This window comes from Brassica napus, chromosome A7 (assembly GCF_020379485.1).
Source record: "Brassica napus cultivar Da-Ae chromosome A7, Da-Ae, whole genome shotgun sequence".
Taxonomy (NCBI): domain Eukaryota; kingdom Viridiplantae; phylum Streptophyta; class Magnoliopsida; order Brassicales; family Brassicaceae; genus Brassica; species Brassica napus.
The window spans coordinates 12,997,989-13,024,113 of NC_063440.1; the positions used below are offsets into that span (position 1 = coordinate 12,997,989).

General features: G+C 35.6%; 3 protein-coding genes and 1 long non-coding RNA gene across 5 annotated transcripts; 1 reads left to right on the forward strand and 3 right to left on the reverse strand.

The window, feature by feature from the left end:
* Positions 1 to 253: 253 nt before the first annotated feature.
* Positions 254 to 2,946, reverse strand: LOC106358203 (wall-associated receptor kinase 4-like). Its single transcript, XM_013797954.3, has 3 exons — positions 2,005 to 2,946; positions 1,717 to 1,917; positions 254 to 1,634 (listed from the first exon to the last, which is right to left on the reverse strand). Exons 1-3 carry the CDS (start codon positions 2,876 to 2,878, stop codon positions 442 to 444), a joined length of 2,268 nt encoding a protein of 755 aa, XP_013653408.1. The 5' UTR covers positions 2,879 to 2,946; the 3' UTR covers positions 254 to 441.
* Positions 2,947 to 13,980: 11,034 nt separating this feature from the next.
* On the reverse strand, positions 13,981 to 14,889 carry LOC106358204 (vacuolar iron transporter homolog 1-like). The gene has a single exon (XM_013797955.3). The coding sequence runs from the start codon at positions 14,795 to 14,797 to the stop codon at positions 14,195 to 14,197; it is 603 nt and encodes a 200-aa protein (XP_013653409.1). The 5' UTR covers positions 14,798 to 14,889; the 3' UTR covers positions 13,981 to 14,194.
* Positions 14,890 to 19,197: 4,308 nt separating this feature from the next.
* On the reverse strand, positions 19,198 to 21,028 carry LOC111199458. 2 transcript variants are annotated; one of them, XR_007314935.1, is made up of 5 exons: positions 20,966 to 21,028; positions 20,511 to 20,608; positions 20,259 to 20,356; positions 19,556 to 20,114; positions 19,198 to 19,430 (listed from the first exon to the last, which is right to left on the reverse strand). It is a non-coding gene; the product is annotated as an uncharacterized LOC111199458 (long non-coding RNA). The 2 variants fall into 2 exon arrangements; XR_007314934.1 differs by having other exon boundaries at positions 19,556 to 20,181.
* A 2,119-nt stretch (positions 21,029 to 23,147) lies between these two features.
* LOC106356417 (indole glucosinolate O-methyltransferase 1-like) lies at positions 23,148 to 24,744 on the forward strand. The gene is made up of 3 exons (XM_013796175.3): positions 23,148 to 23,742; positions 23,846 to 24,218; positions 24,309 to 24,744. Exons 1-3 carry the CDS (start codon positions 23,294 to 23,296, stop codon positions 24,615 to 24,617), a joined length of 1,131 nt encoding a protein of 376 aa, XP_013651629.1. The 5' UTR covers positions 23,148 to 23,293; the 3' UTR covers positions 24,618 to 24,744.
* Positions 24,745 to 26,125: the final 1,381 nt, after the last annotated feature.

Here is a 26,125-nt window from a genome sequence, read left to right on the forward strand (position 1 = left end):
CCATACCGAAAACAAAAAAAATCCAAATTAATCGAACCATACCGAATCCGAACACGACACCGAACCGAACGCCTAGGTCATCAATGTATTGTCCTTTCTTCCTCAGAATAATATATACTTCAAGTATAAATTTTTTATATTTTTTATTTTAGTGATGAAGAATGAAGATGGGTAGGAAATTAGGAATAAGGTTCATGATCACAACATGTGGGAGTAGAAACAATTAAGACAAAAGCAAAAACAAAGTGGAACATTACAACCCGTTGAGACATTGCTCAAATGTATTATTCTGATAGTGTAGTGTACAATACCAATAAAGAGTTATAAACATAATGATTGATGACCTGAGGATCAAGAATCTATCAAGCACAAAGATTCAAATGTTTAGTATGAAAAGGAAGATAGAAGAAACTTGGTCAGTTTCAAGGGAATGTGGCCTAATCAGCGGCCAGCTTCAATGTCCAATATTGCTACATTCTTGATGCTGTCATAGCCAGTGCTACTGGTTTCACCTTGTGCTGATAAGATCCCTAAACCGAGCAAGTGCTCACTCTCCTCTGGCTCAGGATAGTTATCCGACCACTGATGTTTAGTCTTACTACCTCTCAGGCCCTCAAGCTCTGCAGCTACTTCCTTCATCTTTGGCCTTTCCTCTCCCGTCACCCTCGTACACTCAACAGCAACTCTTGCAGCTTCCTGGATCTCCCTCTGGTTCTTCTCGTTCATCACTTGCCCATCAATAACCTCGTGCAACCTTTTCTCTTTTGTGGCAGAAGTAAAGTAACTCACCAGATGTTTTGAGTACTGTGGCCTATCAAAGCACAATGCCTTTTGGCCTGTGAGAAGTTCCATGAGGACTACCCCGAAGCTATAAACATCGCTCTTTTCGTTTAGCAACCCTGTGTTGTAGTATTCAGGGTCTAAGTAGCCTAAAGTTCCCTGCACCATAGTTGTGAGCTGCTCTTTATCCATCGGTATGAGTCTTGAAGCACCAAAGTCAGCTACCTTTGCAGTTAAGTTCTCATCAAGGAGAATATTAGCAGTCTTAACATCTCGGTGGATGATTGGAATAGAAGCAGAGGAGTGAAGATAAGCAAGAGTTCCAGCAATCTCCACTGCTATCCTCAACCGGTGTTCCCATGTAAGAGAAGAATCAAACAAGGAACCGTGCAAGTGATCAAAAAGTGTACCACTGTTAATGAACTCATAGACTAGTAAAGGAACTTCAGTCTCTAAACAGCAGCCCAAGAGCTTAACCACGTTCCTATGGTTGATCTGTGAAAGCACAAGCACTTCGTTGATGAACTGCTCTACTTGGCTGCAGTCACCAAGCCGAGCTTTCTTTATAGCAACTATTGAATTGTCTGGCAGTATCCCTTTGTAGACTGTTCCTTGGCCTCCCTGGCCCAAGATTCTGCTATCGTCATAATCACTAGTTGCTTCCTTCATGCCTTCCTCAGTGAAGATCTTGACATCAACATTTGATGGGCCTGCTCCTGAGAGTCTCTGTATCAGCATGCCGCCACCGTTTTGCTCGAAGAAGTGTTGTCGGAGCTCGGCGGTTTTCCTGTGCTTCATCCTCTGCTGTATAGAAGTAACCACCAGCAGAATGCACAAGAAGCCGATGGTTGTTCCTAATTACATCACACATATATGATTAGAGAGCGAGTTGTTATAGAAAATAAAAGAATCCAGAAACCAGTTAGGGAAGCTTACCAAGAAAAATCTTAGCCCATTCATAGTCTGTTGAACCTGAGTCAGGCTTCTCGTTAATCTCGGTAAGAGAGCAGCTCATAGTAAAGTTTTCTTTGTGGTAACCAGTTTTACAAGGACACCAGAAGCTTCCGTTCGTGTTCTCACAGAAGCTGTTTTCTGTACAGTTATGTTCATGGGTAGTACTATTACACTCATTGATGTCTGGCAAGATGCAAACAAGAAACTGTATAATAAGCAAAAGCATCTAACTGAAGTGACCAAAAGAATAAACAAAACAAGTTAATGTACCTTTACAACCCTCTTTCAGATATGGATTCCCATAGTAACCTGGTTCACATTTGCAGACGTAACCGGTTCTGACAGTAGAGTCAGAACATGTACTGTTTACACTGCACAAGCTCCCGTTTCCAAGTTGATTGCATTTCTGTCCTCCGATAGACCAATCTAGCACCACAGGTAACCACGTAGTCTGAAGATAAGAATAATCCACCAATCCTTTATCACTTAACTTAAACTTTCCATCTTCAATATCATTAAACTTAAACTTCCCATCTTCAACGACAAAGGCGTAGATGCAAGAACTTCTATGGGGACGCTCAGAAGTGTCGTTGACAAAGCGATATGGTCTGACTATGTACCAACTGCTCCCTGCAGAGACAGGGTTTTGGCAGCAACCTTCACCATTACATTCTCTATTTGTTACAAGTGGTTCCTCATCACATACCGATATGCATCCGAATGAGTTTTTCCTAGTTCCACTAGTTGTCACAAAAGCATAAGTGTCACAACCTACTGCAAAAAGGGTGTTGTTGTCGGAGAGAGTTAAATTTCCGAGCCTGTCGTTATAGTAGGCAGCGCCTTTTTGAAGATGTCCAGACTCGTTGTAGCAAGCGTAGGATGGAGGAAACGTGATGCTTAGCTGGCTGCTGTGAGAAATGTTGACAACTGGAAAGCCGCCATTAAAGAATAGCCCTTGCTCGTTACATGTGAGTTTGAAACTGGGATCTTCCTCATGGTAACAACCTGGAGTTGTGCCGAAAGGGAACTCAAGTGTAACATTTCCACATTTTTCTGGGCATTTTTGCTTGGTTTGACACTTGATGGGTTGCGTACAAGAAAGGCAGAACATAGCCACCAAGAACAGATACTCCTGCAACTTCATCTTCCTTGTTTCTTTCTCTCCAAACTTGTTTTCTCTTTGAGTTCTCTCTGAAGCTTATTCTAAGAAAAAAAAAGGTAGAAGAGTGATCTTAAAAATGATCCGTTTACCTTCTTAGCAGACCAATTCATATTTTTCTATTTTACTTTGCTTCCCAAATCTATAATACAATAATCCATCATCCAATTACACAGCCAAGACTTTTCTACTTTTATTTTGGTCAAGGGAAGACCATGTCAGTGTAATACAAGTACATGCCATATAATAACTTTTTAACATAGAAAAGAAAAACCCATTTGCCAATTCTTTTAAGAAAAAAAAAACATTTGTCAACTTCAGTCTCTATCAAGATAACTTTCTTCTTCTTCCTACATTAATTGAATAACGGGATTTGAATCTGGACTTTGTTTTGTTAATGCCTCTCTAGAGACTTTCTTATAATCATCACATGTTATGTGTTTTCTTTTAATGTTAAGTGTTTCTTTTTTGAAGCTGTATTTACCTGCAACCTGAAGTTAAGAATCAGTGACTTTATTCCTCAGCACAAGTGGTGATGTTCTCTTCTTCTCCCTCGTGAAAGGGACCCTTAGTGTCTGAAGATTCCATCAGCGTGAATGGAGATCACATACTCCCTGTAATAACTCTTCTGCCTAAGGTTCTCTAGATCCACGTCCAACTAAAAACAAGAAATGAAACATTTGTTACATTCCGAAAATTGTATAAAGTTGTCAGAGATAAATAATACAGCAGAATGATGAAAATAACCTTAACCAGTTGAAGATTACTTCAAGCCTTAAGGTTAATATGAAGAAAGTGAGCGGGAGGTGCTTATACTAAACGATCCTTTCTCACTACATTCTCAACCTTCATTACTGAATGCAACCACAATGATCTCTCATATCAAAGAGTCTCGAGATCATTACAATCAAAGCAAGCTTACAAGAAGAGCACAAAACAATTCTTCATTTACCTAAAGCTATATACCAACCAAGAGAGTTTGAAGCCAATGCCGTTATAATTCAACACCCAATTCCCTTTGCCTCAACTCCAGTCCCATCCTATTATTCTCACGCTTCATCCTTTCATTCGCTTGAGTTCTTGATGCCTTTTCTTACTAAACCTCTCCCACCTTGATTCACATCAGCTTGAGGAAAAGGCTGCTCCTCATACTCATCACCTTCCCCATCATGATCCTCAACTTGATGTTGATCATCACTGTTCCTAAGCGTCAACTTTAAGGAACGCTGCAAATGCAGCATGTTCCCATTGTGATAAGAACATCATCCTTCTCTTTATCATTCAAGTAACCAATAGAATCCAAAAAGCTTAGGATTCTCAAATTACCATCTAATTTCTTCATATATAAAATAAATAGACTTTTAAGTTTCATGAGACTACAAGGTAAGCAGAGCCGGTCCAAACGTGATGATGAACTCTCATCCCATGGAACCTTGTAGATTGAATCCTCCGTACGAGGAAGCTCCACCATTTCGTATCACAAGGGCTTGCGAAAAAACTATGTAGTGGACATTAAAGATCCGAACTTTAGTGAGAGATAACTATAAGTAGTATCTCACAAAAGTTTGAACTTGCTTCGTCTTATCTGTTAATCTTTTACCAACCGCTTGTGTTACACAACGATCACAGTGTGTTACACACGAGTTCGAGAGAAAGAATAAGATAGACGTTTCAGACTTATAAACTTTCTGAAAAATACTTTTGTATTATTGAGATTCGGTAATTATGTTTACAACAGATGATTGATCTTTATATAGAGATCGAATCAATACAAGTATAAGAGACACAACTCTTTATACTAAAGGACACAACATGAAGAGTTACAACTCTTTGTGTAATAACATAAAATAACTAACTTATGTAAATGTATCAAGGAGAGATTAGATTATAGTTTAACACTCCTCCTTAATCATATCTCGACTTGACTCCAAGCTGCTTCCTTAGATCTTCAAATCTTGAACCACCCAATGCCTTTGTGAGAATGTCTGCGAGTTGATCATCCCCTTTGCAATACTTCAGTTCAATGATTCCCTTTTGCTCAGCTTCCCTCACGAAATGGTACTTGATCTCTATGTGCTTCGTCCTTCTGTGTTGCACCGGATTCTTCCCAATTGTTATTGCTGATTTGTTGTCACATAAGATCGGAATGCCTCCTTCAAACTTCTGACCAAAGTCTTCAAATAGTCTTTGTAACCACACTGCTTGATTTGCTGCTGCACACACGGCTATGTACTCTGCCTCAGCCGTTGATTGCGCCACTGTTTGTTGCTTGCTTGACTGCCAACAAAACATGGCTGATCCAAGAGTAAACACATAACCTGAAGTGCTTTTCTTGTCTTCCTTAGAACCACCCCAATCGCTGTCCGTGTAGCCTAGAAGTCTTGGTTCTTTCACGCTTGTGAATTACACTCCAAAGTTTGATGTTCCTTTGACATATCTTAACACCCTCTTGGCTTCTTGGTAGTGCTTCATGCGAGGTGATGACATGTATCTTGAGAGATAAGCGCTTGCATACATCACATCAGGTCTTGATGCACACAAGTACAAAAGCCCTCCAATGATGCTTCTATACTTAGTCGGATCTCCATACTCCTTGTCATCCTCAACTCCTTTTCCTTGTGGTGTAAGTGGGTTGCTTACACTCTTGTTGTCTCGCATCCCAAACTTGTCTACAAGTTTGTTTGCATACTTTTCTTGTGAAAGAAATATGCCTCCATTGTCTTGAATTACTTCCATTCCAAGAAAGTAGTTCAACAATCCAAGATCCACCATCTCGAATTCTTTCTTCATGTTCTCCTTGAATGTGTTGATGCTCTGAATGTTGCTTCCTGTGATGATTATATCATCCACATATAGACTCACGATCAACACATCTCCTCCTTGCTTCTTGATGTATAAGGCCGCATCATTCATACTCCTCTCAAAACCGTTTTGAAGAAAGTATGAATCTATCCTTCCATACCATGCCCTTGGGGCTTGCTTTAAACCATATAAAGCTTTGTGTAGCCTTAACACCTTGTGTTCCTTCCCGTGTGTCACATACCCAGGCGGTTGTGTGACATACACTTCTTCCTTGAGGTCGCCATTGAGAAAGGCTGACTTCACATCCATCTGATACAATCGCCACTTCATCTGAGCCGCATAGGCAAGTATGGCTCGTATTGTATCATGTCTTGAGACAGGAGCAAACGTCTCAAGGTAGTCAACACCATACTCTTGAGAGAACCCTCTTGCAACTAGCCGCGCCTTGTGCTTGATGTGATTGCCATTTGCATCGGTCTTGATCTTGTAGATCCACTTCACACTTATCACATTCTTCTCCTTTGGCTTATCCACTAGTTCCCACGTCTTGTTCTTCTCAATCATGGCTATCTCCTCATTCATTGCTTCTCTCCATTCCTTGGTACCACACGCTTCATCATAAGTGTATGGTTCTTCATTTGCATGAAGACAAGCTTCTATAGCTTGAGCCGCTTCATCAAGCTCTACTCTCGGTGCCATTTCCATGATATCAACCATGGACCTGAACTTCCTTGGTGCCTCAAAAGTTTCTTCATCTCCACTACTAGTATCATGATCATCATTTTGAAAAAGAACAGGACTGAAAGTACCTCCAAACTGTTCCTCAGGGCTGGATGCACCTTCGGTTTGTTCCTCAGGACTGGATGCACCTTCGGTTTGTTCTTCAGGCGAGTGAGAGTCTTCCATAGACAACTCCAATGTCTTCCTCACTTCTTCTTGCCTTTTCCAATCCCACTTATTTCCTTCTTCAAACTCGACATCTCTTGATACTTCAATCTTCTCATTCTCCAAAATGAAAACTCTATAGCCTTTGGATTGGTTGCTATATCCAACAAAGACTCCACGCTTTGCCTTGACGTCTAGCTTCCTCCTCTTTTGATTCGGGACATGTATGTAGCATATGCTACCAAACATTCTCATGTGTGACACATCTGGCTTGTGTCCACACCACTTCTCTATAGGAGTGACATCTTCTTTTATTGCCTTTGATGGCAGACGGTTTTGAAGATATGAGGCAGTGTATACCGCTTCTGCCCATAACTTGAGCGGTAAGTCTTGCTCTGCCAACATCGATCTAGCCATCTCCACCAATGTCCTATTCATGCGCTCCGCTACACCATTTTGTTGAGGTGAGTAAGGTAAGGTGACTTGCTTATTGATTCCTTCTTCTTCACAGAACCGGTTGAATTCTCGTGAAGTGAACTCACCACCTCCATCTGATCTCAGTGTCTTGATGGTACAATCCGATTGCTTCTCCACCATTGCTTTGAACTTCTTGAACAGTGAGAATGACTCTGACTTTTGCTTCATGAAGTATACCCAACACATGTGAGTATGATCATCCAAGAATAGCAAAAAGTATCGGCTTCCATCAACAGATTGGTGCTGCATCGGCCCACATACATCCGTATGTACAATCTCAAGCTTCTCTCTTGTCTTAGTTTGAGATTCCTTTGGGAAGCTTTTGCGTGATTGCTTTCCAAGTCTACACGCCTCACATGCTTCCTTCTTGACTTTAAACTTTGGTAATCCCTTTACCAAGTCTTTGTCTTGCATTTGTTGCAACCTTTTGTCGCCTACATGACCAAGTCTTTTGTGCCATGTCTCCATCTTTCCTTGCTCACTAGCGCTCAAGGCTTCTTCTACCTGAGCCGAACTCATCCTGATTCGATAGCTTTTGTGAGTCATTGGGATAGTTCATTATCCTCCTTCCTTTTGCATCATCTATGATGCATCTCTTCTCTTGGAAACTCACCCGGTATCCGCTTGAAACAATTTGTGGAACACTCAACAAATTTTTTGCCAAACCCGGAACCAAGAATACATTTCTGATGGTCTTCTTGCCACCTTTAGTCATGACGGTAATGTCTCCTTTACCGGCTGTCATGACTGTGCTTCCATTTCCAATCTTTATTGGAACCTTGATACTCCTATCAAGCTTTGAGAAGTAACTCTCCTCCTTTGTCATATGATTAGTTGCTCCACTGTCTACTAACCAGACATCTTCCATCACTGTTGTTGCTGCTTCGCTCGCAGTGAACAACATGTGATCTTCATTTGAATCTTCTTCGAGACTCACATGTGCCTTCTCTTTCTTCTTTGAGTAGCACTGATTTGCAAAGTGGCCTAACTTGCCACAATTGTAACACTCCTTGTTACCTCTGTGATCCTTCTTTGGATCATCCTTCTTCTGTTTCCTCCAACACTCGCTCTCATTGTGGTTGTTTCTCTTGCAGAAACCGCACCACTTCTTGCCTCCTTGGCGCTTTGAGTTGTCTTGTGTAACACCAGAATTTTTGTGTTTAACACGAGCATCGAATGCTCCTTCACTGGTGCTTTCTTCTCTTGCAGCCAGCCTTGCTTCATGAGCCTTCAAGATCCCGATCAACTCTGTCATCTTTGTTGAAGTCGAATCGCTTGTTTGCTCCAACACACTGACTATGCTATCAAACTTGGCTGGGAGAGAGATGAGTATCTTCTGTATGAGTTGAACATCCGACTTCTGTTCACCATGATAAGTTAATTGATTTGCCAATTCAACTATCTTATCTGTGAAGACCTTAATGTCTTCATTCTCATACATCTTCAGATTCTCATACTCCCTTCGCAATGTTTGAAGTTTAATCAAACGAACTTGAGGAGAGCCTTCATACTCCTCCTTCAATGCATCACACGCCTCTTTGGATGTTGATGCTGCTGCAATCCGTGAGAATATATGATCCGATACAGCAGTTTGCAAGATTTGCAAAGCCAATGTATCGTTCATCATCGCTTCTTCTCTAAGCGATCTTGCCCTTGCTGTTTCAGGGGTTTCATCCACTTGTGCTGGTGTGGCTGCTACGCCTTCTTCAACCACAGACCATAACTTCCTGGTCTTGAGAATGGTTATCATTTTGATGCTCCAGAAGTCGTACTTCTCTCCATCAAATATGGGGATTACTTGATTCTTCATCGTTTCGAATGATTCCGAAATCGTATGACAAAATTCTCTAGCCTCCTTTTCTCCACGCCAAGTGTTTCTCTTACTAGTGCTTTTTTCTTTGTCCTCTCAAACGTAAAGCTCTGATACCATGTTAATCTTTTACCAACCGCTTGTGTTACACAACGATCACAGTGTGTTACACACGAGTTCGAGAGAAAGAATAAGATAGACGTTTCAGACTTATAAACTTTCTGAAAAATACTTTTGTATTATTGAGATTCGGTAATTATGTTTACAACAGATGATTGATCTTTATATAGAGATCGAATCAATACAAGTATAAGAGACACAACTCTTTATACTAAAGGACACAACATGAAGAGTTACAACTCTTTGTGTAATAACATAAAATAACTAACTTATGTAAATGTATCAAGGAGAGATTAGATTATAGTTTAACATTATCCACTCACCACCTTCTTTGTGCTTTCTCTGTCTCTCTGGATGCGAAAAAGGCTCTCCTTTTTGTTTAAAATTTATTTTTTCTTTTCTAGTCCAAATGTTTAGTACATTTATTATCTTAGCCGCACAAGTATTATTGTAGTTATAAAATGACAAGTGTTTCCTTGTGCTTGGACTTGTATTTGTGTTATTATTATTTTTTTTCCAGCATTTATATTATTGAACTCCATTATAATGGTTCATTTAACCTGGGAGATTGATTGTTTTTCAAAAAAATATATTTTAAAATTATTTGCATAAATGAATTCGATTTTGATATAAAAACACTCACATAAAATTTCTATATTATTTAAAGAGAATCAACCTAAAAATTTACTTAAAAAATTTGTTGCACCTATTCATTTTTAGCCATCTATTACGTATAATCAAATATTATAACAAACTCTTATTATAGCAGCCACATAACATCATCTAACTTTTAAATAAACTCATATTGTGACTATTACATACATTGATATAAACTTTGCGCTGGTATATCTCGAGGTGAATCATTTTTTTATAAACATTTGATATCAAACTTACTATCATATATGCAACTGAGATATCATACCACTCAAATTCTATCTACATTCCGAGAGGTCAGATACTCGAACTATGATAAACTTCAGATAATGAGTATATACTTATTTGGATGTTTTGAAGTTCAGATGTTTGCTGAGGAAGAACCTATAGAACCATCACCATCAATAACTTACCTTTACATGTAGAAATTTGATCAAACAAAATTAATTGAATTTCATATATCTAATCATCCTCATTAGAGCATCTAACTTTTTTACAGAGATTCATTACTATCCTGCATTTAAAGCCTTTGTATACATTATTTTATACATCATATTATTCACATTTGTATAATTACCCAAAACCAAACCATATAACATAATTCAATATATTATAACCAAACTGCATAATTGCATCCTTAAACCGAATCGTATAAATGCTTTAGATATGATACTAATTTACATAAGATTTCCCTAAATTCACGTGATTAAGACTCAACAAATACGATTTTATACTATTATAGATACAAAAATATTTATCAATTACATATTTAGATTTAAACAAGAATTTTGAGTGTATTATAACCAATCACTATTCTTTTTGAGTTGTGTTTTCTTAATATTTATTAGAGTATATTCTAATAACGTTACGATATTATGCTGATTTATATATTGTATTTAATTTAACTTATTTTTCAAAAATGAATCTATACTATTAAAACTCAAACAAGTACTAGAACAATATTCAAATACTCAAAAAATCCTAAAACTTACCCAAAATACGATCCAAAAGAACTGAAAATACCCAAAATTTATCCGAATACACAAAATACATATTCCTAAAACTGGAAATTTTATCTGAAACTCGAAGCTATAACCAAAAGCCCCATCCCAAAACTTAAAATATGTATGTAATACCAAAACATATCTGAAATATCCAAATATACACAATATACACCAAACATTTTGGGTACTCTGGATCGGGTCTCGGATAGGACCCGGACTCAAACCAAGACCCGCGTGTCCAAGAAAATACCCAATAGGTACTTTTTCCTGAACCTGGACCTGAACCAAACTTATATTTATGGATCGATTTCGGTTTTTTTTTTGGATCCAAATAAAATATCCATACATAAGATAGAGTTACATAAGAGTGTATATATATCTCATATCAAATTACTCAAAAATTATTTTTAAAAAGTTAAAAAATTCCTTCTTCAATATGATATGAATTTGTAACATAATAATACAACAATCCCAAAATACTAATTCATATGAAAATTTGTATATGATCCAAAATCTAATATTTTATATACAACTGAAGCTAACTAATTGGACCAATCGATGGAATAATACAACATAAATATTATTCCATGATACTAGTTGGACTAATCGATCAATAAACTAGTCAAATTCTAGGAATCAATCAAATTGCAAATATACAATATGAAAAAGATACATAATGAGTAAAGAATGGAGAGAGAGAAGAGGAGGAAGACATGTTGTTAGTAGCAGAGAATGGAAAGGGTGAAGGAAAAAAGGAGGCGGAAGAAAGAGAGGCAGAAGAGACGAAAAGAATAATTGGAGAGAGAAGATACATTGTTTGGGTGTGTTTAAGTTAAATAACTTTTTAGATATTTAAAAAAAAAAAAAGTACCTGATCAGTTCAAAGTATGTGTAAATGTAAAAGAAGAAAGAAAAAGTATGTCTTGACGTAATTTTTTCAGATTAAAATAGGTTGTGTAAGATTATTTTGATGTCTAGTGGTCCATATGAGAATATTGTCAATGTTATTACCACATGTTAGGAATCAAAGGTAGTGTTTGTTTGACCTATAGAGACATGCACTGTTCAAACGAGTCGTCTCCTGCTCCAACTGAAGCATTTAGTAAACAGCTGGGCAAGAGCCTAAAGCACCAGTAACAAATTAAAAAGAAGTGTGAACAGAAAATAACTTGAATATAACTTCTCTTGGTTGTGTTCTTGTGGCTTGAATGCTGTGACATTTAATTTGATATAGTTTCCAAGTGATGTTACTTTCATGCGAAACGAAAGTAAAATTTAAAAGATTTATTTACCTTTTTGGATATCATATAATTTACTTGAAGGATTTACCTTGTGTATCTTTATATTGCTTTTCTAATGGTAATTTGTTGGTTACTTGGTTGTGTATATTTTGTATATGGAGATATATCTGTTTCTATCATTTTATAAAAGTTCCATTTCCCTTGTTACGAGGATGTGAGAGTTTACACGCAATCTCGTCCCAAAACCAAGCATAAAATTTAGAGCATCTCCAATGGTGATACCCAATCAGAGTCTTTAGAAAAAATATTTTTGTTTTTTTAATTATTATTTTATTTTCTTTTTCATATAAAGAAAAAAGAAATATCAACCAATTGCAGGTTGACACATGTTGTGGGAGTCTACAAATAGTGTAAGGATTCACTAAAAAAGAATCTTTATTTAGATATTTTAAGGATTGAATCTTTCGTTTTTTATGGAATCCACTGATTATTTAATTATTTTTTTCTTAAAAACTATCCTTAAGAATTGATGTTGCAGGTGCTCTTGGTTTTACATATCGGTAATACATATGAGATCATTGAAAACGACAAAGATTCAACAACTAGTTCTCTTTTATTTTTCTTTCTTTCGGAGATCATTGATTTGTCATGAAGAGCTTTGTTTATGGTCGAACATGATCAAACTCTAAAGTTTCTGATCTTTGGTGGTGATTTTTTTTTTTCTTTTTGGAACGTAACTCATTCGTGTTTCTAGTCTAAGAGTTCAAAATTTGAATATAAATTCATTCACAAACACATTATTTTCGCAGGCAACAATGAAACGGATAAATTTTAATTAATTAGGCTCTAGTAGATGTCATGTAGTTATAAATGCTAACGGGTTATGACTACCAACAAATTAAGTGGTATTTTGGCGGATGAGGTTTTGACCAAAAAATATACATTTTTTATGTTGGTGTCTGAATAAAATTAAAATTTTATATTCATGATTACGCTTTCATCTAATATATATTAAAAATGAAACTTTGCTTGCATGTATTTTACCAGTTTTTTCGAGTAAAATTAGAATGCAAATGGAAGTATAGTTGTTTTACATTATTATTTCGTATTTGTTATAATTAATACCTCTTCTCTCCAACCTCTCTCTAAAAAACTCTCAACTCAAAAGCTTGTTTCCGGTGGCCGGTGGCCTTTCGCCGCCGGTTACCATACTCTTTTGTTTTTGGTTTGTTGTATCATATTTCTAAAGTTTCGCTAGGCGAATTACTCTTCGATCAATAAATCGATCAATACTTCCGCATAGTCGGACTCATCTTCGCTAGGCGATTTTGTTGTGGTTAATAAACTCTGATCGTTTCCGATCGGTTTTACCTTCTCCTCTTTCGCAATTAAAACTGTAATATCATTTGTTGTGTAGTCAATCTGTTCCTTCTCCAAGGATATGCATCTAATCCTTTCTTTCAAGAGTCAATCTTTACCGTGTACTCTGTGAAAGCCAATAAAATTGCTTTGGTAAAGTATCTTTGTGGAGAGGAAGCGATGATGTAGGAGTTGACTTCGATGGACTTTAAAGGAGATTAGTAGAACTGGCATCCTCTCTAAGTAGATGATGGTCCGGTAAAAATCTCTGAGTTGGTCAATCGAACAATCCCCGAGTTATCATCCATGAAGATGGAGAGGTCTCTACATAGACAAAGGATGAAGCGAATGATGGAGTTCAGAGATATGAATGATTACAGAGAGGTATCCTTGATCATGTTGAGAAGCAAAAGATGGAGACTCGATGCACAGGCGGCGGCGAACTACGGTGACTAAACATGCCCTATTGCATGAAGAACACGTATCTCTTATACGTGTCTTCTGTTTCTTCAGCTGACGCCACGTAGAAGGATAACAATTACACAGCGATCTCCTTTACGATTTTTAAATTGAGCTTCTTTGTACTTTATTTTCATTTGGGTCTCGTTTGTAATAGTTCATACTCTGCAATGTTTGGCCATTGGGCCTGAATCAATACAATGGTTGACAAAAAAAAAAATGGAAGTAAATTTACGGAAATCTTGCCGTTTGTCTATTAGAGCTACAAGTGTTAAAAAAACTCAACGCGCCATTTATCTATTAAGAAATACGCCATTTGAGAGATTTATAAACATATTGGCTTTTTTACATAAATCTAGAAACAAGCCATGAATCCATAGACTCCAAAGTTTCTTACATAAAAAGAAACGTAACCGCTGAAAGTAGGTTGCATGAAACATGAAGAAGGGTTCGGTCACGTATGTAAACACACACACACACACAAAAACTATCACATACCATGTGATCCGACCAGTTTGGTCAAACCAAACGTAACGGCCATAGCTAACCATCCTCCAATCAAAACCCTAGCCGATGACTTAACCACCGGTGCTTTCCCCAAAACTGCTCCCAACCAACCAAACATAACCAAAGCCAACGTCACCGCCGCCAGAATCACTCCAACCCTCACTTTATACTCTTTCACAAACGCAGCCGCCAATAAAGGCACAATCGCTCCAAGAGAAAACGCTAACGCAGACGCAGCAGCCGCTTGCATCGGGCTCGGAAGCTTTTCTTTCTCTATCTCTCCTCCGTTCTCTCTCTTCATTTGAGCCACCTCTATGTCGTACTGAGAGTAAACAGAGACAAACTCTCCGATCGCCATGCTACAAGCTCCGGCGACTAAACCGGCAAAACCAGATAACATCATGGTTTTAACGTCTCCCTTAACCGCACCGACACCCATCATAAGCGAGGCCGTGGAGACAAGACCGTCGTTGGCACCGAGCACAGCGGCTCGTAGCCACTGAGCTCTTTTGGAGAAGTCGAAAACCTTTTCTTGGTCTTTCTCCATGTCTACGTTCAAGCTGTTGTTCACGTTGTGGGACTCCATAGTGATTTTGGTCTTTCTTTTACTTTCTTTTGTAAGTTGAAATGAGAAGATAAGAGAACGTTTGCTGAAGTGTGGAGAACACACGCTTAGGTTGAGTTCTATTTATGGAGAGATTTCGTGTGAAACATTATTTAAAATAAAGAATATTATGTGGTGGAGTCGACGATTCATATATGTGGCCCATCATCACAACTAATGGAAGTACTTTTACTATATTGGACAAATTGGACTGGAAATTAACCACTACCTCTGTTTTCATCTTGTTACTGAATTTGTTTCCATTAATTACATATTCAAAAAAAGAGTTTTGTTTACCAAACATAGAGCTTGACTAATTAATATATGTGGATCATATCCACCAGTTAAAGAAATAATTTTACTATATTGGCCAAAATGTGGACTAAGTAACACGGACCTCTTTAACTTTTAGTTCTGGTTTTTTACCTTCATTAATAATCTTCAAAACTTGAATATTTCTTACCAAACACACAAAAACATGGTTATCACTTCTATGTGCATACCAAATTCAATGGCTGGAGATGATGTAGTGAACTCAAACTGTGAAGAATCAATTTGTTCTTCAGTATCTCTAAGGGCATCTCCAATGGTGCTCTATAATCTCTTCTATAATTTTCATTAAAATAGAGTAATGTAGAGTAAAAAGCAACATTTTTCTATATTTCATTCTATTATAGAGTTAACCATTGGAGCAAAACCAACTCTATAATAGAGTTACTCTATTTTAATGGAAATTATAGAGGAGATTATATATTTTCTATATAGAATAAGACATTTTCTTTAACAAAATTAAAGTAGATTGGCACATTGTTTATCTTGTGAAACTGAGTTTCTTTGTTACGGTTAGAGCGACATATACACCGACGAATTATGACCTCTATTCGATAAATGAATTTGAAAAATATATCGTGTCTTAAATATAATTAGAAACACTATATAAAATGGAATTAGCGTAATGATGGTACCTTCGTGATTACTAGTTTACTATTGATATTATTATTCTCACTGCTGTCTTGTATGCATAGACATTGCATAGAAAATAAAATTAGTGTAATGATGGTACTTTAGCATTCTATATTTTTTATTTATTTTTCAAGCACTAGAATATTGAATTTAGCAAAGATCTAACTGTTTTGGCACTGTGATTGCATGTTTGAAATGAACAAATAAAGCTGTAGACGTATAATTAAAGTGGATTTCCGCGTACGATCGGTAAAGTTAAAGCATACGATACTTGGCATAAATATACCCTAAAACCGATCTCAATTGAAACTAACTACTTTTCTAGCAAAAAAAACATAATATTAATAATAATTGAAATACAACGGAAAAGAAATATGAAACCACGCACATTTGTTTTCTGGTTTATCTTTTTCTTAGGGATTTGTGTATTTTGCCACTTTATTTTATTCGCGAAGGTCAAAAATAAAAAGACATGTGAGACCGAAATGGGTATGCATACGTACAATATGAATTGTTTTTTTTTGCTAACCGAGTATCCTGGCCCCACCGAGGTGGTCCAGACTAGAGACCGAAGTGAGCAAGGACGCTGCCAGGGCGTCACCATGTGGCTCACCGTGTAACGGTCTTCGGTCTCGGATGCTGCAGCCCATATGTAAATTCCGCAGTGGCCAAGGCTCGAACCCAGGGGCGGGCACTCCAGCTGGAGCTCCTATGAATTGTTCTAGCGTCTTCATGATTCATAGCCATGCACATTTTTTTTTTTTGGTAAAATCATAGCCATGCACATGTTTCTTGAGAGAAAATATGATACAAATTAAATAAAAATGAAATCCCAACTTCTTAAACGGTGACCTACCGGTGGTATTAAATAAGATACGAAGTCTGCTGACCACTATTCAAAGTTTTGTTAAACTTATAAGGATTTAGTTCGTCATCTTTCTATATACTACCAATACAAATATGACACAATAGGTTTTCTTTTGGCAGTACATAGAGTAAATTGTCTCAAAATACTAACTAAAAGAAGTTGGATATTAAGAATTTGTCTAACACAGTAAAATTTTAGAGCAAATAGTGATGATGGAACGAGCAAAATAACAATTTTATCTCCATTTGCAAAAATCTCTCCTACAGATTTGATCATATTTACAATAGTTTTCATGCTCGATAGAGATACCATGATCATATAAAAAAATGACAGTATCCAACAGTGTGTTTAGGTAGATCACTAAAAATGGTAAATTGTATGGGTAGAGAGGGCAAATACTCTACATGTTATTATATTGACTCAAAGTACCATATTCAAATTCCGAAAATACTTTAATTAATTAGACTATTTGCAACTCCCTAACCACACAATATACCATATTTAGTGATCTAGGTAAACACATTGTTGGGCACTATCTTTATCTTAATGTTTTGCTCACTCTATCATCACTATGTCCCTCAAAGTTTTATTGTGTTAGGCAGATTCTTAATATCTAATTTCTTTAGTATTTTGAGCAAATTTACTCAATAAAAGATTAATGGAGCAAAAAGATTAAGAAAGTGTGTATCAACGTAAAATAAAAAGAGCTTCGTATTAAAGTTCTTACTTTGTTTTAAACTGTAGAATTTCAATCGGGGTTTGATTGGTGGTTAATCCATTTCTGCCTAAAATAAATAAAGAGCTTTCTCAAAGTTTCAGATTTTCTCATATTTTAGTAAATAAAACAAGTGATAACATTTTATTACTTCCTTGTTTAATTCTTAGATTATTCATTGTGATGTTTAATTATACAAACTTAAAAAAAAATAGTGGTCGGCTGATTTATTTTCTTCTATTATTCTTTTTATTCCTTTTTCTTACTACACGGAACCTGTGAAAGCGTTTTTCTATTAAAGAGAAAATAAAACAACTCTGTCTTCCTTTTACTTTCTGTTGGTTGATTATACTTTTGTTCGACAAAGAAATGACCCAAAACAAAAAGAGATATTATCAAGCACACAAACTCTCTGTATTATTTGTTAACCGTTCTCTGTAAGTTTATTAGTGTTTGACCAAATTTAATCAATGGATAATATACACATACATTTTGATAGGGCGCTGGTTGATAAGTGTAATCATAATCTGAATCTTCTGTTCATTATATATTTAATAAAAGATGGATTCATTAGGATGAATGGATTAATGTATACACCACTACTTAAAGACGGACACATAATGGACAAATTAAATATTGGACAGTATAATCCAACTAGCTTATGTATATGAAGGGGATTAAAGTTGAATCAGATGCTTTTCACATTATCATTCTTAAACCCAGAGAGCCGTCTGCAAGCTAAAATCATAAACAACAAATTGATAGTAGATAATGAACGTACAAAAAGATTACTTTTTCTTGATTATATAAAATAAATAAAATAGAAGGATTGATGAATTGGAGAGCACTGAGAAATACATTTTGTATGGGGATAAAATAATGGAAAGAGTTGGATATATAACATAAAGAAAGAGGAAGAGTGTGGTTGCCACACGAATAGCACTACACATCACCATCATCACCACTTGTTACAAATCTACGTATTATGTTTCTTCAGATGAATGCATGCATACGTAGTCGCCTACGTACGTATATGCCAGCTCATTTAAACATTCGCGAATATTGAATTTGTATAACCCAAAGTATATAATATATATATATCAAGAAACCCAACGGCTAATGGTAGTTGATTTGATAAGAGGACAAGACGTAAACTCATTCAACTACTACCGAATACAAAAACACGCTAGCCCTTTCTAAAAATCGTTGTTGGGCATATTCTGGAATTAGTTGGGTTCATGGCCAGATCACTGGAATTATCAGATATATATATTCATAAATCTTGTAATGTTAAAGAATATATAGATATTAATATCATCATTTACCTATGTGAGCAGTAATTTGTTATTTATTTTCTCTCACATACCGCGCGCATTCCAATTAATTGTGGATAATTTTCGATATGGTTGTATGGTAAAAACCACTAAATCACAAAACTGCAAGATTGCATTTTTTTTTATTTGAATCTGAATTAGGACGATTTTTATACTTCTGTTATTAAAAGAAATGTTAAAAAACACGTACATTATGTACCAATATGGAAATCATAAAACATACTGATCCAAAACATAATGTGAACATGTACTAATCCCTTAGACCACCTCCATTGGTTAGAGCCCTTAATATATTTTTAAATTTAATTTAATAGTTCATTGTGTACTTTATGAAGTTTAGAACCTCTATTAATGTAATTAGTTGTGTGAAGGTCCAATGGGAGAACCCTTATGAGATTCTTAAATTTTTTTTTTTAGAAATTGAATTATTAAATTTAAATATTACAAAACTCATAAATTATTGGATTTCATAATATTTAAACAAATATGACATAAAAACATATGAAAAATAGAAATACAAATTTATAATTAGAAATTTTAAACAAACATGAAAGAAACAAAGTAAAACTTCCTATAGAATTTGACGCAAAAACCAGACAAACAACCCCTAACTCAAAAGCAGCTCTTGCATATAATTAGATAAAACATACGAGAAATACTTGGAACATGGGAGTGATGCCTGAGCCTCCAGCAAGCATTCCAAATGCCCTAAACTGACCTGGCTGATACTTGAACCTTCCATGCCAAGTTAAAAAAGAAACAAAACAACAAATAAGTTTCGAAATTTAAGAAAAAGTATAGAATAACAAACTGAATTGTAATATCAAGTAAGCAAGATATGTGAATTGATAAAAGAGTACCTTTGATCCCTTAACAGCAAAATGGTCTCCAACACACATCTCCCTGAAATGATGAGACATCCTTCCTTGCGGATACATCTAGTTTCACAATGTTAAACATGGTTCCGTTTTTCTTTATTTTGCAGAGAGTTGAGAGACAACACATCTTGATTTTAGTTTTTAAAATGAGGAAACTAGAAAATCATCTGAAATATTAATACCTCTAACTACGTTCTTGTCTAAAGGTAGACCGGCTACAACACCATGTTCAAAATTCAGGAACAATGATAAATTTTGTATTTCTACAGAAATAACAAAAGACTTTGATACTCTCAAGAGATAAGATGATATCATAAAACTCATGGTGGCATTAGCAAAGCGATCATTGAGAGCAGCTTTCCATCCATCGTTTGGATTCTCATTCACTTCCTTTACAATCTCATCCAGAAAAAAAAGGTACAAGAAAGATTAGAGAATCTAAGAAAAAAATGCTTAAAATAGGTTTGGTTTAAGATGAAAACCTGAAGTATTCGTGAAGTCAGTTTCTGCTGGGAAAGGTGAGCTGCAAGCCTGCAACACCCTGGTTTAGACAAAAAATCAAGACCAAGTTTGATCCTTTTTTAACATGTAGCTTCAAAGAGTAAACGCTGAAAACAAAGGCAAATCAAACTCAACAGCTAGAAAATGATTAAATCCCAGGAGCTAAAATGAAAATAAAAAATACCTGCATGTTGAAGGATGAACTGATAATCCCTAGAAGCAAGATAACATATGCTAAGTAGAGCATGATATGATTATTACCCATGAATCTCCGTCTTCTCCCTGATACAAAAAAGAATCTGGAATCAAACAATGATTTGTCCAGACTTTGGAAAGGACAGAAGACTAATCAAAGAGAGAGAGAGAGAGAGACGAGACACACAAATCAGGTAAGATATCACAGATCAGGTAAGCAAAACGAGATAGTGACATTTACCTCAACAAGAGCAGCTTCTTTCCTGGAGAAAGACCCAACAATGGAAGGAGACACACCAACGTCTCTGGAGCCTGCAATCATTGCTTCCTCCGTCCAACCTAACCAGTGCCGTGCGAAGAGTTTTAGGGGCCTAAAGCAAGTTTTAAAAATAAATTTATTTACAATCGTAATAAAAATAATTTTCTAATATGATATATTATTTTCACCAAATACACAAGTCTAATATTGTAAAAGAATAAGTTTATAACGTAAATATGTTATATTATGTCATATAGAAAAAAATACATGAATTCAAAAAATGAATTAATTAATTTTCGTAGAAATGTTTTTTTTTAAATAAGTCTAAACCACTATACTAAAAATTATTTTAAATTTTGGGACCCTAAAAACAGTCATATTAATCGGGGACCTGAGGCGAATGCCTTTTTTAATACACTGTAGGCACGCCTCTGAACCTAACCTCGGCTTCAGAATCTCACAAAACACATTAAAGATAAACGAGGGCAAATCTTCAAAATAGCACATTTCTAAGTTTATATCACAAAACTAGCACTCAAAAACTAAAATGACCAAAATAGCATTTTATCTTTTGAAAAATTTAAAATTTTTTATTTTTCAAAATTTGAAATCTTATCACCAAAACCTCACTTCTCAACTCTAAACCCTAAAACCTAAACTCTAAACCCTAAACCCTAAATTCTAAACTCTAAACCCCACCCCTTGAATGCTAGTTTGGGAACAAAAACTTGATTTAATGCTATTTTGATCTTTTTCTCATAAACGAATATACTTACACCACGTGACGAAGAGACGTGGCGAGGACACGAGCCTGCTCTTCCCCAAACCCAGCTCTCCGTTTCCTGCTCTCATCTCGACAATGCCCTTCCTCTCTAGTCGTGGAAGAAGACGCCGAGGTGGGATCCGAATGATTAGGGTTTACGGATTGATTACCGATCGGCGATTCAGTGTGATTCATGGAGGAAGTGCAGAGAGGTGATTTCAATTTCAATTCCGACGAGGAGTTTAACAAGCTTCAAATAAATACATAACTCAAAGAATTCGAACTTTCATGGACGGATTTGGAGAAGGAGAGCAACAACGATGAGGAAGAGAGAGAAGACCAATACAAAGAGGACACGTACGAGGTGCTAAAACCCTTTAGTTAAGCTCCTGTTCTTTGGTTTTATCTCATTTATTTTTATTGGTTCTTTTGAGAACTCTTTTTAAAAACCTCCAATGGAAATTCTACCTATTGGTGTTCTAAACTTGTCATATATGTATATGTATATATTGTATGTGTGTATGTAGTTGTGAGTCCATTATTTTGTGGAACAAAACTTAAAACAAAACTTTAAGAAACTTTAGGAAGAGTTCTCCACTTAAATAAAATACTCCACAACTATATACACATATAATATATACATATATAGAAGTTTAGAATTCTAATGGGTAAAACCTGCAAGGTATAGTGAAAATGATGTCATTGGGCATGCCTTTTATATTGATGCCGATGGATATGAATTCCAATTTTGCTCGTGTGGTCCTTCCGAGCTTACTCATGAGACGCTAAATCACATAAATCTGTATATTTATTGTTATTAGTTAAGACGGCACTAATTAAGTTGTCAATAGTTAATATGTGCTTCACATAGATGAGAATTGAATATATCAAAATTGTAGGCTTGAAAGGAGTTTTTGCAATGATTAACAACATTTCTATTAGATCTTAACTAATCAAATTACAATTCTTCACTGTCATTTCATGTCGACAGAACACTTGAAACTTATTTGGGACTAACACAAACGGGCTTTATTATAAATGGGCTGAACTTATTAGGGGGCCGATAATATACGAGCATAAATTAAGCAACGGCCTATATTACTATATCTACAAGATTGACTAATCGAATGAGATAATCATTAAGGTCACCATCTTTCATACTTAAAACTAAATAAATAAAACAATTCCAGTTGACAATAAATAAGACAAAAACCAGTTGATATATCTGAAAGGTTGAAACGATTTAAAAATAATAATGGCTGTTCGAAATATGCAGGGCATATACGTTAGAGCTTTTGTCAAAGGGCCTTGTTTTTAAGAAATATTTTTTATTTAATTTTTAGAAATATTTTCTTATATTTATTCGTGAGATTGAAGGGAAATAACACAAGAATAGGAATAATAGAGGAAAATAATTAATAAATTAATTTAGTATCCAAGAAGCACTGGTCTTTTGCTAATCTCACTCCGTAGTTGTCGTGATCAAGTGGTTGCTATAATATGCACCGTTGTAGTGTTAAATTAATTGATATGTCGATCAAATTGAACAAATACATAAACAACAAAACAGATAATTAATTTAGAATAATTGCTGTTTATAATAACTAATTTGTAGACTTGGAACAGATGATTTAGAAAGGATATATTTTTAATAGCCCGCCAATGGTAGTAAATTTTAATTGAATCTCAGCTTTGAACTCTGACTAAATCCACTGACTTGAAAGTTGAAACAAGATATCACAGCCAAAACTGGTTATTAGTTTTCTAACAGAGACTATTCAGCGCCCAAGATGGACCGGCGAGCCAACAATAATTTATATGAAATTAAATAAATAGAAAAAAAATATCTAAACTTTAGCTATAAAAGGAGAATCCAAGATGCATCAGAAATATACTAAATCATTATATCCGACGCTACAAAACGGACACACACAAACACATACTCTCCTTCTCTCACTGCTTCTCATCAGTGTACGGTGCCTTGAAAGAGAAGAAAGAAACAATGGGGTTCCCTTTTGAAGAAACCTTAAGCTCTAACCCTAAACCCCAAACTGTTATTGATGATGATAATGAGTTGGGTTTGATGGCCGTGAGACTAGCCAATGCCGCAGCCTTTCCCATGGTTCTCAAGGCTGCTCTTGAGCTCGGTGTCTTTGACACTCTCTACGCCGATGCCGCTCGCACCGACTCGTTCCTCTCACCATCCGACATAGCGAGTAGGCTACCAACTACGCCACGTAACCCTGAGGCACCGGTTTTGTTGGACCGGATGCTTCGTTTACTCGCTAGCTACGCCATGGTCAAGTGCAATAAGGTCTCATCCGTGAAGGGCGAGAGAGCGTATAGAGCCGAGCCAATTTGTAGGTTCTTCTTGAAAGATAACATTCAAGATATTGGATCCCTTGCTTCACAAGTCATCGTTAATTTTGACAGCGTCTTCCTCAATACATGGTAATTTTCAAAATTAAATGAGTAACAATTTTCATGTTATCAATGTTAGAATCGTTATTTATACGGTTATGAAATCTTAATCTTATCAATATGTGAATTATAGGGCACAATTGAAAGATGTGGTGCTAGAAGGAGGAGATGCATTTGGCCGAGCACATGGTGGCATGAAACTCTTCGACTATATGGGAACTGATGAGAGATTCAGCAAGCTCTTTAACCAGACAGGATTCACAATTGCGGTTGTGAAGAAGGCTCTTGACGTCTATGAAGGCTTCAAAGATGTGAAAGTGTTGGTTGATGTGGGAGGAGGAGTAGGTAACACCCTTGGTGTTGTTACTTCCAAGTATCCTCATATTAAGGGTATCAACTTTGATCTGACTTGTGCCTTGGCACAAGCACCCTCTTATCCTGGGGTGGAACATGTCCCCGGAGATATGTTTGTTGATGTTCCAACCGGAGATACCATGATTTTGAAAGTAAGTTCATCAACTTATCATTCATATTTATTGACAGCGTATGTATACTAGTATTTTGTACTTACTGATGGTATTATTTTTGTATTACAGCGCATACTTCATGATTGGACAGACGAAGACTGCGTGAAGATTCTTAAAAATTGTTGGAAATCACTACCAAACAGCGGTAAAATTGTTGTCATAGAATTAGTCACTCCTGATGACGCAGAGAATGGTGACATCAACGCAAACATTGCCTTTGATATGGATATGTTGATGTTCACACAATGTTCTGGTGGAAAAGAGAGGTCACGTGCGGAGTTTAAAGCTTTAGCTGCAGCTGCTGGCTTCAACCAGTGCAAATTCGTTTGCCAGGCATATCACTGTTGGATTATTGAGTTTTGTAAAGAAGATGTGTAAAATATAAAATAAAACCTCTTTAAATGTTAGTTTCATCTTGGTTCCGATTCTTTGTTTGTGATGATTATACATTTGTGTGTATGTGTATGTTCAAGAAATGTGAAATAATAATAAGCTTTTTGTTTTACTCTTTGAGAACCAACTTTATCTAGTTAATTAGCCACATGAAATTCCTTTTGAAGAGCTCACAAGACTCACACAAAGGTTACTTCTCTAATTTAAAGTTCGATTTTCTAGTATTGCAAAAAAAACATGAGATAATATTCTTTGCTTTAGTTAAATTTAAAAATATATTTACATATTAGATTTAGATTGATATAAATATGAAATGAAACGTATAAAATATTTATGCATGTATGTACGGGCGAAACACCTAGTTTTATATGGTTTTGGACAAAAAATTAAAAGTAGATGTTATCTTCTTGTTATTTCATAAATTTAAGCATATATACATTTGCATGATATTATATGAAACCTTCTTATCAACCGTCTATACATTAGCTATACTGCCTTTGTTTTTTTTTTCTTAAGAAAAATAGAGAATATCGTTTGGACATTTACCAACTTAATTTGTAACTTAACTTGTTATTTTATACTATGTTTTTTTTTTGTGGAGAAATCCTTTTATATGGTTACTTCAAACAAAAGAATTCAGTTTTGTATATGCTGACTAAGTCCAACATGGCATAATTAATGAAGTTTGACAGCAATTTGTGAACTTCCTCCAAGGATAGACAAATTAAGATGTAGGCCATAAAGGACACTTGTGATGTTACACACTCGCTTCGATGGACCAAATGGTTGCCCCCTTCCTTAGTCACACTCGTCCGGATAAAGTTGGAGTCATGCATAGTTGCATACGCATGTCTCGGGTATTATAATATTATCATGTTGGTCAAAGTGAAGAACGAAATACTTAGCAAACTGAAGATTTCCCAAGATTTTCTTCTATAGGTTATGTTACTCTGCAAACATGTATAAGATGAACTTATATAGTCACTTGGTTGTAGACGTGGATACGAATCGAATATCTAATTTTTAGAGGTATTCTTGATTTGATTTGTTCTGTCTGAATAATCATTTATTTGATTGGATTCAATCTGATTTGCAAATACACGAATATTTGGTGTTCAGATTAAAAAAATCTGATTTAATTTTTATTACTAAAATAAAATTGTAAAAACTAAAAAATAAATAATCTTGCAATAATATAAAATAATAATATGCTATTACAAAAAAAAGAATATTTTCTATTAAAACTCTAATGTCTAAGATAATCATTTTAAATAAATATAGTTATTCTAAAACTTATATAAATATAGTAACTATATAATTTTATATATATACAACGGACCGGATCGAATATCTATTTTTAAAAAATATTAGTATTTGTTATTTGTTTCAGTTTTAATAAATAGTATTTTATTTTTCTGTTAGAATAAAAACAAATAAAAACATATGACGAATTGAATGGATATTTTACTTATCCCGACTTGGTTGCATCATAG

Bases quoted from the DNA above. Each gene is read 5' to 3' on its own strand.
- LOC106356417 (XM_013796175.3), top strand. From the start codon at position 23,294: ATGGGGTTCCCTTTTGAAGAAACCTTAAGCTCTAACCCTAAACCCCAA. The intron at 23,743-23,845 runs GTAATTTTCAAA...TGTGAATTATAG, and splicing joins AGCGTCTTCCTCAATACATG to GGCACAATTGAAAGATGTGG. The intron at 24,219-24,308 runs GTAAGTTCATCA...TTTGTATTACAG, and splicing joins GAGATACCATGATTTTGAAA to CGCATACTTCATGATTGGAC.
- LOC106358204 (XM_013797955.3), bottom strand. From the start codon at position 14,797: ATGGAGTCCCACAACGTGAACAACAGCTTGAACGTAGACATGGAGAAA.
- LOC106358203 (XM_013797954.3), bottom strand. From the start codon at position 2,878: ATGAAGTTGCAGGAGTATCTGTTCTTGGTGGCTATGTTCTGCCTTTCT. The intron at 1,918-2,004 runs GTACATTAACTT...GCATCTTGCCAG, and splicing joins TCTGAAAGAGGGTTGTAAAG to ACATCAATGAGTGTAATAGT. The intron at 1,635-1,716 runs GTAAGCTTCCCT...TGATGTAATTAG, and splicing joins ATGGGCTAAGATTTTTCTTG to GAACAACCATCGGCTTCTTG.